Source organism: Physella acuta, unplaced genomic scaffold (assembly GCF_028476545.2).
Source record: "Physella acuta isolate Inbredline_101_S28 unplaced genomic scaffold, ASM2847654v3 ptg000870l, whole genome shotgun sequence".
NCBI lineage: Eukaryota > Metazoa > Mollusca > Gastropoda > Physidae > Physella > Physella acuta.
Window position 1 is genome coordinate 333,589 of NW_026732387.1, and position 12,842 is coordinate 346,430.

General features: G+C 40.9%; 1 protein-coding gene across 1 annotated transcript; it reads right to left on the reverse strand.

Annotated features, from left to right (window-relative positions):
• Nucleotides 1–11,119, reverse strand: LOC131952364 (golgin subfamily A member 6-like protein 6). The gene is made up of 3 exons (XM_059314977.1): nucleotides 10,904–11,119; nucleotides 709–1,483; nucleotides 1–611 (listed from the first exon to the last, which is right to left on the reverse strand). Exons 1-3 carry the CDS (start codon nucleotides 11,117–11,119, stop codon nucleotides 1–3), a joined length of 1,602 nt encoding a protein of 533 aa, XP_059170960.1.
• Between the last annotated feature and the right edge of the window lie 1,723 nt (nucleotides 11,120–12,842).

The following is a 12,842-nucleotide window of genomic DNA, read 5'->3' on the forward strand; positions in this document are numbered from 1 at the left end:
TTATCCTCTGATTCTCTCCCACTGTTCGATGGACTGCTGCTGTGTGATCCTCTGATGTCTCTCCCACTGTAGGACGTACTGCTGTGTTATCCTCTGATGTCTCTCCCACTGTAGCACGTACTGCTGTGTTATCCTCTGATGTCTCTCCCACTGTAGGACGTACTGCTGTGTGATCCTCTGATGTCTCTCCCACTGTAGCACGTACTGCTGTGTGATCCTCTGATGTCTCTCCCACTGTAGGACTGCTGCTGTGTGATCCTCTGATGTCTCTCCCACTGTAGCACGTACTGCTGTGTTATCCTCTGATGTCTCTCCCACTGTAGCACGTACTGCTGTGTTATCCTCTGATGTCTCTCCCACTGTAGCACGTACTGCTGTGTTATCCTCTGATGTCTCTCCCACTGTAGCACGTACTGCTGTGTTATCCTCTGATGTCTCTCCCACTGTAGCACGTACTGCTGTGTTATCCTCTGATGTCTCTCCCACTGTAGCACGTACTGCTGTGTTATCCTCTGATGTCTCTCCCACTGTAGCACGTACTGCTGTGTTATCCTCTGATGTCTCTCCCACTGTAGCACGTACTGCTGTGTTATCCTCTGATGTCTCTCCCACTGTAGCACGTACTGCTGTGTTATCCTCTGATGTCTCTCCCACTGTAGGACGTACTGCTGTGTGATCCTCTGATGTCTCTCCCACTGTAGCACGTACTGCTGTGTGATCCTCTGATGTCTCTCCCACTGTAGGACTGCTGCTGTGTGATCCTCTGATGTCTCTCCCACTGTAGCACGTACTGCTGTGTTATCCTCTGATGTCTCTCCCACTGTAGCACGTACTGCTGTGTTATCCTCTGATGTCTCTCCCACTGTAGCACGTACTGCTGTGTTATCCTCTGATGTCTCTCCCACTGTAGCACGTACTGCTGTGTTATCCTCTGATGTCTCTCCCACTGTAGCACGTACTGCTGTGTTATCCTCTGATGTCTCTCCCACTGTAGCACGTACTGCTGTGTTATCCTCTGATGTCTCTCCCACTGTAGCACGTACTGCTGTGTTATCCTCTGATGTCTCTCCCACTGTAGCACGTACTGCTGTGTTATCCTCTGATGTCTCTCCCACTGTAGCACGTACTGCTGTGTTATCCTCTGATGTCTCTCCCACTGTAGCACGTACTGCTGTGTGATCCTCTGATGTCTCTCCCACTGTAGCACGTACTGCTGTGTTATCCTCTGATGTCTCTCCCACTGTAGCACGTACTGCTGTGTTATCCTCTGATGTCTCTCCCACTGTAGCACGTACTGCTGTGTTATCCTCTGATGTCTCTCCCACTGTAGCACGTACTGCTGTGTTATCCTCTGATGTCTCTCCCACTGTAGCACGTACTGCTGTGTTATCCTCTGATGTCTCTCCCACTGTAGGACTGCTGTGTTATCCTCTGATGTCTCTCCCACTGTAGCACGTACTGCTGTGTTATCCTCTGATTCTCGCTGGCACAGAAAATAATTGGCCAAGAGATGAATTTTGACACCCCCCAGACGGTCCTAGGACCTTTGACCACAGGTGCTTTGACCATAGGGGGTTTGACCACAGCGGAGCTTTGACCATAGGGGCTTTGATCATAGGGGGTTTGACCACAGCGGGGCTTTGACCATAGCGGTGCTTTGACCATAGGGGGTTTGATCATAGGGGGTTTGACCACAGGTGTTTTCTCAGCAGAGGGTCTTTGATCACAGTTTGGTCTATCAACTGGTGTTTGATCACAAGCGCTGTGTCCGAGGTCGTCGCATCCGTGGTCGTGGCGAAAAGGACAAGCTTGCTTTTTTTCCAGTTGGAATCAAATGCACACGATTGGCGATGGTGTAGCACGAACAAATAACATTTGTGAAGGATGGCATTACAGTCTTCAGTCTCTTCTCCAATGTAGTCACCCAACAATGTGGCGTTTCCTTGAAGGTCTACAGATGGACTGCACACGGCAAAAGACAACTTTCTTGCAAGGTGTCGCAGGGGCAAGCTACCCAGCTGAGAAGCGATACAAGATGCTGTCCAAACATATGGTCAAACAGATGTACTGACATATTTGCATGCTATAGCACATCTGTCATTTAGTTAACCATTTTATGTATTATATCTTTGACTATGTTGTTGGCAAGTTTTGTATCATTTTTTATCCTTTTATCCTTTATATATGCTATGTATTTTCAAGTACATCTACATTATTGTTATATGTCGCATTATTTGTGTTTCATTTATATTTAAAATAAATCTATGAGGTCTAGCACCAGTCTTTATGTGGAGACTAAAATATAGTTCTTGGCTTTTTTAAATACATGTTAATTTCTATTAACGTACTCTCAGGAAACATGTATAAAATCGTGTTAATTGTATCACACCTATGATCAAAGCCGGACACAGCGCTTGTGATCAAACACCAGTTGATAGACCACCTGTGATCAAAGACCCTCTGCTGAGAAAACACATGTGGTCAAACCCCCTATGGTCAAACCCCCTATGATCAAACCCCCTATGGTCAAAGCACCGCTATGGTCAAAGGCCCGCTGTGGTCAAATCCCCTATGGTCAAAGCCCCTATGGTCAAAGCTCCGCTGTGGTCAAACCCCCTATGGTCAAACCCCCTATGGTCAAAGCACCTGTGGTCAAAGGTCCGCGCACCCCCCAGACATGACGACAACATATAAAAAAACCAAATCTCTATCAAAGAGAATGTGATCAGCTGTCTGTTGTTTACCACCTGTCACGTGATACAGTAAACATGCATGTTTTCCTGCCTCGTCTTTATCACAACAACTTACCCGAAATACATTTGTAATGCCAGTAATTGTATCACAGACCTGCTAGTTTGAAACCCGCGCTCGGGTAAACGCCCTCTCTTTAATCCTCGTAACACGATACACTTAATCACCTAACACAACAGATTAGTGTCTAAATCCTCTCTTATAGGTTGAGTGACGTAAGAAATGCTATTCTTACTGAATGAGTGACGTAACAAATCCTCTTCTTACCAAATGATTTACACAACAATGAGGGGGGAGGGGGTGCTTGAAATTTCCGGGGGGGGGGGGGGGCGGAGGACACTGGTAAAAGTATATTTATTTTCGATATATATTCTATTTCGTTCTGGTGGGGGGGGGGGGGGTAGACGTACACGTACACGTACACGTACACGTACACGTACACGTACACGTACACGTACACGTACACGTACACGTACACGTACATGTACACGCGTTGTTGTTTGTTTCTTTGAAAGGGAAGTCTATTAAACTGTAGGTGAAGGACACACAATTTTAATTTAATTTAAGTTTCGTTAAGTGAGTCATTACATGAAGCAATACGTCTAGACGGGGAGGGGGTCTCACAAGAACTATTGAGGACGTGGTGTCTATTGGTAGTGATCGGAACTACCCCGCTAAAACCAATCAGGAAGAAATTAGAGTTACCGACCCTGACCGACGCGAGTTATTTCCCTGTCTTGTCTAGACGTCATGATCTCGATCTACATTGTGTCGCTCCGTCAGACATATTGTGGAGGGGGGGAGGGGGGGGGGAGTTCCAGAAAACTGATGGAAACCGGCCCCCGTGGGAACGTTGCTATCGATATCGAGCGATCGAAGTCGTCTGTTCGTTGATTGTTCAGATACTTGCCCGTGGGTCGTCCTTCCCGCCCTCTGCCGGCCCCGCACGTTTAGCAGACGATAGTTCACGCTTCAGCTGTTGACGATGGAGATATGACGTGTTTATGTATGCTGTTATGTCACGTGATTAGAGAGCGCTGAAACCTGCCTGTATTATGTGATTATATACGTCACAGCCCCTGCCTGAATCACATGATTAAATACGTCACTAAACCTGTTGGCATCACGTGATTAGTTCATCTAGTCCATCCACCCCGCCACTCCACCCCGAAAGAGTTTTGCCACCCTGAATTGACTGTAGAAAATAAACTGTTAAATTTCGCTCTACGCGAACTCACTCCCTCCCCCCCCCCCCACACTAATCCTCTAAATCCACCAAATCCACTAAGGAGACCAACAAAACTTGAACGATCTATACCTGAGCAGTGTAATCATTTTATCAACGTAGCCATGGATACGAGCATGTTATTTCAACAATTTTTACCCTGAACGTAACGTGGCCCTAAATGTATTGGTTAAAAATAGCTACAAACAGCTGTGTTTATGTGCGCACCGTCCAAATTCAATCTAAAATGTTGTTTTTATACACCTCATATATATATATATATATATATATATATATATATATATATATATATATATATATATATATATATATATATATATATATATATATATATATATCGTTAGTTCTAGTTAGTTCTAAACCGTGACTTGTAGTGTAGATGATTTAATATCGTCTGCATAGTAAGCTTTCTGATGAGTAGCGTGTGGAACGGGACAAAGGGAGAGGGGGAGGGGGGTGCATGTGTGGGCGGAGTTTACTTGGTACGACCATCGTTAAAATAAACAAAATGGCTGGTGTTTGTGTTAGCATTATCGTTTATTAAACTCTGTTTATCATAGCTAATACCGTTACTAATTTCATTAATGCTAGCTAATGCCATTAGTGATTTCATTAGTGGTACCATTCTACGAGATTTATCAGAGCCTTACCTGACTGAGCTGTGGTCTCAACTCCTCGGTGTTTAAAATCCTCAGTGTTAAAGTTTTTGTATCGTGACCTTGACCACTAGCTTACACCCATGGCTCAGGAGATTTAGCGCAACACACACTGTCTCGCGTTTAACATCCTAGCTAAGATGTGATTACAGCTGGTAGACTAGCTACTAAACATCGTTCACTTGTACTCTAACATGACCATTTCATATCTGACAAAGTTAATGTTTCAAGAATGTCAAAAGTTGACCGTCCTGCTAAAGTTAACCAAAAAAATGATAACGTTTTGATTTATTTTCATTGTTTTGTTTTTGTTTATCGTTGTCCTTAACAAGTGAGTTCACGTCGAAGTCTCGAGATCACGTGACGCGCATCTACATTAATACATTATCCGGGCAATGATCGGACAAATGATCAAGCGACAACAGAATTCAACCAGTGTTTCTTTCAGGCAACTGTCGAGGGGAAGGCACCTATACCATCATACCAACAAGTCGGCTGACTTTCAAGGTAAATATACTTTATAAAACCAGTTTAGTTACGAGCCTATTGGATGTCGACCTCGTGGATATCAGCCTTTTTTTCTGTCGGCCTTTTGTCATGTCGACCCTTTTGTCCATGTCGGCCTTTTTCCCGTGTCGGCTTTTTGCCAATGTCGGCATTTTGTCCGGATCCCATCTCCTGTAGAAAATAGATACCTACATCAGTGTTCGCCACCCCTGAAAGTTTCCAGAGACACACAAAACCATGCATACACCTGTAACTCACCTGTCTGACGTCATACGACCACGTGACCCAGCATGGACGTCACTAGGCGGATCTGACCAGACAACTGTCAGACGACATGTCGTCAACTTTTGAAATGTCATGGCCGAACTAAATTCATCTTATGACGTCACTTCTTCCAAAAGAAATCTCCACATAGTTGGAATTCAGAACCACTTATTTCCTCGATTTTTAGAGAGATTGTCACACGGGTTATCTGCCGTGTCTCGTGTAGGGGCGACTACCCAGCCATTTCGTGCAGACAGCCGCCGTCTGACAAATCAACTAATTACCAGCGAGCTTTGGTTAAATTAGCTCAGCATCAGATTACTTGCACGCATCGTGTTATCACTAGTTTTGGTGTGCTTCCTGTTCCGAACAGTGATTCGTTGTACGAACTACTTGATCTACGAACAGGTGATTCACCTTACGAATTGCCCTCGTAATAAACAATGATCCAGACTTTTACCAGCCCAAAAAACAGTTTTTCGTATCACAAACGTCGCTGGGAACATCATTTGTTCGAAGTCCGAGGCTTGACTACATAACCTTTTAATTTTAGGCTTTTCTATCGGTTTTTCATGACAAATGATCTCAAACAAAATATCTCAGACAAAATATCTCAGGTAAAATTTATCAGACAAAATATTTCAGAAAAAAATTGATCAGACAAAATACCTCAGACAAAATATCCAAGACAAAATATCTCGTTGGGGAATGATCTCAGAACAAATGATCTCAGGACAAATGAACTCAGGACAAATGATATCCGGACAAAATATCTCAGATAAAATATTCCATGCGAAATATCTCACTGGCAAATTATCTTATTAAAAAATATTCCATGAAAAATCATCTAAGGACAAATGACTAAAGTTAGCGTCCGACTAAAAATTTGCCAGAAATATGTCAGCTAGGTACACGACAACTCTGACCGTAATGTACCGACATTGTTGTAGGATATTAGCTAAGTTTGTTGCATAAGTTCAAGGACGGTCAAAAAAAAAATCGTCCCCCAGTCGAAAGCCAACCTATATTTTAGATAACATATTGTTTTTGTAAAAACAGAATTTCAGGTTCTAATTAACTTAGTTTGGCCGCGGTGGTTCTGTAATGGGAATTTCTTATTCAATCATGTTAATTAAGTTTAAACCAAAATTTAAAATAAAAAATTAAATAACAGGTTTTAAAAAGTAGGCAAAAATAATAACATTAGACACCGAAACAATCAGGTCACCAGGGGTCAGTTGGTGTGATGTATCGCTGTCTGCATTAAATGGCAGCTTAACCAACCGTACACTTGGCAGAGGCATAGCGACACTTCCCGGCGCCCGGGTACAAACTTTCAATTTGGCGCCCCCCCCCCCCCCTCTCCCCCATATATTTTTTATACTTATAATGCAAAACTGCAGCTAAAATGAGCTTTTAATTTTTTTCCAAACCATTTTGCCGCCCCCTCGGGTCGGCGCCCGGGGACATATACCTCCCCCTTTGCTACGCCTCTGACACTACACTTGGAAGTCTTGTAGATGTCTGGGGTAAGAAATCTCACTTGGACGGTGGGCGGTTTAGGATTTATGGACAATAAAACCTATGATGTAGGACACTTGGACGGTGGGCGATTTTTTATTTAAGGACAATAAAACCTATGATGTAGACTATTGTAGATCACTAGGAAGGTGGGCGGTTTAGGATTTAAGGATTTAAGGACAATAAAACCTATGATGTAGGACACTTGGACAGTGGGCGGTTTAGGATTTAAGCACCTTTAAATTTAAGATGCTGGGCACTTGGATCGTAAAACTTCTGATGTAGAACACCTGGATGTGAAGTCTTGGAGAAGTCTGAGGTAAGAAATCTTGCGATGTACACTCGGATGTGAGGTATTATGGACAGTCTATATAGGCAAACACTGAGTTCAACTTCTGTCTTATCGAATCCTGTAACAGTTGAGACATGGAGGGCATGTTATATAAACGTCGGCTCATACCACACACAGACAATTTTTAAACAAAATACTTTCTAATAGCTTTCTTTTTTATTTGACGTGTTTTTAGGTCTTGTGAACGTATGGGTTTGTTTAATGGTGTGAGAATTTATGTTTGTGCTCTAAATTGTCTAGGCGTATAAATATGTTGCACAAGCTAATAAATCTAATAGCGGGTTTTAATCCATCGCTTAAGGGGGAGGCTCCGAAAAAAATGGGGAGAAAACCTTTTTAATTAATACGCCTTTTTCATTTATTTGTGTAAGTAAAAGTTCGGGTACTTAAGGGAAAATATTTGCATGTACCAGGGACTCTTCTGAGATATGGTTGCCATGGCAACGTCGGCCATCTTGGAAAAAACTACCATTGTGGAGTTCTAAAATTTCATAAAGTAACATATACACCACCCATATAATCATTGATCCTTCTTGTACTAACACTAATAGAGTCAGCTGGCTAGTTTTTGTAACCGAAAAACCACTAAAAATATTTTTTCAAAATTTTTTATGGTGAAATACCATTAAAATTAGCATTAATTTCAATGAAATTTTGCCATACCAAAATTTGAAAATTAAAAAAAAAAATATTTCTAGAGTGTTTTCTGTTGTAAAAACTAGCCAACTGACTATTAGTAGAAGAAGAATCAATGGTTACATACCCGATACATAAGTTAGTTTACGAAATTTTAGAACTCCACAAAATGTTTTTTTCAAGAAGGACGCCGTTGCCATTTTAACCATATTTTCAAAAAAAAAAAACCTGATATGTGCGAATATTTTTCTTTAAGTACCCTAACTTAGGGTGGGGGGGGGGTGGTAAAGTATGTTCTTGAAGAATAGCTCACATACTGCAATTAAATTTATGTATTTTGTAATTAACGATTTTTAAACTTTGACAATTTAGTTACTCTGCTGAAAGTGTATTCATAGAATTTATGAAGTAAAAACACAACGACCAAGAAATTCATCCTCATCTTGCCATTTTTTATATTGGTTGAATGTCACTATTAACAATATGAGGATGACCTTGGCCGTTGGTTGAATGTCACTAATGAAAAGATGAGAATGACTTTCTTGACCGTCGGTTGAATGTCACTAATGAAAAGATGAGGATGACTTTCTTGACCGTCGGTTGAATGTCACTAATGAAAAGATGAGGATGACTTTCTTGACCGTCGGTTGAATGTCACTAATGAAAAGATGAGGATGACTTTCTTGACCGTTGGTTGAATGTCACTAATGACTGAGGATGACTTAGAACATCTTGAGAGAAAGCTCGCACGCTCTACGTATTACTTAACCCACACACTCAGACAAGACGCCATTATGGAGAAGTAATCGTTAAATGTACCAAGTACGTGAGTACCGTTGTATTTGTATGTATGCACCTGTGTATCCTTGAATGTTTCTTGATTAAAGCCGAAAAAAAAAACATAAATAACGTTTTTATCCCAACACTGCTGAACTCATTAAAAATTTGACCTAATGTTCTAGCTAGATATGTTCTGTTGATTAATTTGTCTAGACAACTTAAAAGTTTGCACTAATGTTGTAGCTACATCCTTTTTGTTGATAAATTAGCCAAGACATTTCTTTCAGTGCAACTCCCACACGCCGATGCTGAAACTAAAATAACCCCGTTTCAATGTCAGACTGATCAGAGACAATAGCTCAGGCAGGAGAAAATATGATGTTAATTAATTAGCGATGTCTTGTTTAGAGTGCTGTGTCTTTTATTTAAAGTTCAGAAATATCAGTGTCGGAAAGTTAAAAAATTCTGCTAACCATTAGTGATTTTTTTTTCAAATTCTCTAGGTTTTCTCACATAGTAGAATGTTATTTTGAAGTTCTCAAAATGTAAAAAAAAAATAAAGAAATAGTGTTATTTAAATTGATTAAGTTTAAGGTTGCGGCCACGGCTATAAAAAAAAAAGGGCTGTGTATTTTATGAGGATCCATTTTGTCAAAAATTGTTTGGGTATAATGGTCGGTAAATTATACAGAGGGTAGGTCAAGAGGTCAATCAATTAAGCCAGACCAAGGAAGTTCTCTAAAACTGCCCACAGAAGACAGACGAGTCTGTTGATCAGCTGACCTGGGGGGGGGGCTATATTTAGATTAGATCCCATATCAGCGAGATCAGACAAGCAAACACAAACACTTGGCCGCGCATCGTCTATAAATAGATTAACCGTCGTGTACTCAACCCCGGGCACCTGGTTAAGACGGTGCCGGAACAGATATCCGGCGGTCCAGTCTAGAACCGTCTTACGACCAGATTTTAATTTGTTTGACCGGTCTTTGATCCGGTGTGCCTCCCTGCTTGCTGAAAACTTGAGCTGCTGAGCTTTGAAAGAACATAATTGATGCTTTAACAGGAGATTTTAAAATATGTCCGCAAGCTTTCTTTAGCATAGCCCATCTTTTTCGCTCCGTTATTTCAAATTTTAAAGTATGGGTTAACTTGGAACTTTAGGAAACAAAGTGCACATTCATTTCTGACGACAGAAATTTCAAAAGCAAGTCTGTGTAAATGAAAAATTGTTTCATTATTCTAAACAGATGTAGCATCGGTGACTGAACCCCACAGCAGTATTATTGAGGGGTTCAGTCAACCATGTACAACCCCAACCACATTACTGTGGGGTTCAGTCACCTAGGTAAAAAAAAAACCAGTCACATTACTGAGAAAAAAATTACTCCAACAAGCTGATAGTAGTGTCAACTCTCTCTTTTGTTTAATGTAGAAAGTTCAGTTTACTTGTCGCTGGTAGCTTTTATGTTGACCAAGAACATTCTAAGTCTATTAAACAATCAAACTAAATATATGATTGTGTTAGGACGTAGTAGCAAAGATCCAATGTCTGATGAGGTAGAGTTCATGTTTCTTGACCTCTCCGTTAGAAAAGATAATGTGGTCCGTACTATGCCCAGATGCCTTTACTTTCCCTAACGTGAGTTAGGTACCCATCAGAGCTGGGTGGACTCAGGGACGTTCCACTGACTTGAACCACTATTTGAACTCTAGACTTTCCGGTTAGCAGTCTAATTACCGTTAGTATTAGCTTGATAGCACAATAAAAAATATTGACCCTCCAAGAATGAACTGTTTGAAAACTCATGAAAATGTTGCGACCTAATGTTGGTTCACTCGGTCAAATACTGACCTCCATGCCCTGACCTCCATGCCCTGATCTTATACCCTGACCTCCATGCCCTGATCTTATACCCTGACCTCCATGCCCTGACCTTCATGCCCTGACCTCCCTCCATGCCCTGACCTCCATACCCTAACCTTCATGCCTTGACCTCCATGCCCTGACCTCCATACCCTAACCTTCATGCCTTGACCTCCATGCCCTGATCTTATACCCTGACCTCCATGCCCTGACCTTCATGCCCTGACCTCCATACACTGACCTCCATACCCTAACCTTCATGCCTTGACCTCCATGCCCTGATCTTATACCCTGACCTCCATGCCCTGATCTTATACCCTGACCTCCATGCCCTGACCTTCATGCCCTGACCTCCATACACTGACCTCCATACCCTGACCTTCATGCCTTGACCTCCATACTCTAACCTTCATGCCTTGACCTCTATACCCTGACCTCCATACCCTGACCTCTATACCCTGACCTCCATACCCTGACCTCCATACCCTGACCTCCATACCCTGACCTCCATACCCTGACCTCCATGCCCTGACCTCCATGTCCTTAATGAAAACTATGTTGTTAACTCAGCTGACCCAAATGCACTGATGCCAGAGAATTACGTCAGGACGGAAGTTTTAATTATTTTTTCTATTTATTCTTAAAGCCTGTTACATAATGAGTAGACGGGAGGGTTGCGTGTAATATTTGTAGCAATTACACTGAAATGTCATCAACATTTGGTAGAAATGACATCAACATTTGGTAGAAATGACATCAACATTTGGTAGAAATGACATGCAATCCTCAAGTCCTAGAATACGTCTCCAGAGACACAATCAAAAGAAAGTCATTGATAGGACAGTCTAACACGAATCTATTATTTCTTGCAGTTCAATCTACACCAAGATTAAATGAACAATCCTAGTTACACTAACATTACATAAACAATACCAGCTACACTAAAATTACATAAATAATCCTAGCTACACTAAGGCTACATGAACAATGCCATTGATAAACAATGTATTTTAGTGAGTACATCAGTTTGTACACAGTTTGAGTGAGTTTTTACGCATTTCAAATATTATCTTGTTGTTTCATTTATTTTAAAATATAAAACTAATAGTTGGGAATTTAGGCATTTCCTAATTTCAGCTCAACAAATAAGGTGGTACAGTTTTTCATTCATAAAAACTGTATCCAATCTCAAACAACAAATTATCACATTTTTGTGTATTTCTATTTTTATTGCATGACGTAAATGTTGAGGCAAATAAAAAAAACCAATCACGCCCACAAAACTAAATAAATAAAGGTTGTAAGAATGTAGCAGACGACACAGACTTCCATGAACGGTCCAGTGCAATTAGATCGAATGAAAACAGGCCAGCCATGATGGTGAACTTAGCGGGGGACATCTGTACCGCGGTTGACCGCTGTTTGTGATTGGTTTCTGTAAATACTATAAATGACCAACATTTCTGATTAGTGTTTGTAAATACGATAAATGGCCGACATTTCTGATTAGCGTTTGTAAATACGATAAATGACCAACATTTCTGATTAGTGTTTGTAAATACGATGGTTGACCGACTTTTCTCGTTTTGTATTTACAAATACGACTAGAGTAAGGGACTATAGCCATTATAAAATACGGAATGTCTTTTGTTAGAAATGCTACAAGATATAAAATGGAAGCTACACTAGTAGAAGCTACATCAGGAAAAGCTATTTTGAGCAAAAGATGCTAAACAGCTTTTATTGAAGTAAAGGTATATTAAGAAAAACAATCAGCCTGCGAAACATTTAAACAATCCCACTGATCCATATCTCATATCCACATTCCTATCTCTACCCTCCAATAAAATTACAAAAGTCAATTGGATAGGTCGACCCAATTTCATCCCAGAAAATCTCGCCAATATCTCAGAAAGTTTCGGTACCGTCACAGAAAATCTCGCCACCATCTCTGAAAATCTCTTCAATATCTCAGAAAATCTCGTCACTATCCCAGAAAATCGCGTCACTATCCCAGAAAATCGCGTCACTATCCCAGCAAATCGTGGTTTCATTGTCTTTAAGCGCCTGATGTAATACTCCCCCCCTCCCCACACACACACACACATATATATATATATATATATATATATATATATATATATATATATATATATATATATATATATATATATATATACACACACACATCATTGTCCTTTTTACCGAAACATTCATTACTTTCTTTTGACCTAATTTTTCATAAGTCAAATGACATAACCG

Excerpts from the sequence above, each read along its gene's own strand:
- LOC131952364 (XM_059314977.1), bottom strand. The coding sequence starts at position 11,119 with ATGGAGGTCAGGGCATGGAGGTCAGGGTATGGAGGTCAGGGTATGGAG. Across the intron at positions 1,484-10,903 it reads ATGAAGGTCAGGGCATGGAG|CGAGAATCAGAGGATAACAC; the intron begins GTCAGGGTATAA and ends TTTCTGTGCCAG. Across the intron at positions 612-708 it reads CATCAGAGGATCACACAGCA|TGGGAGAGACATCAGAGGAT; the intron begins GTACGTGCTACA and ends TACGTGCTACAG.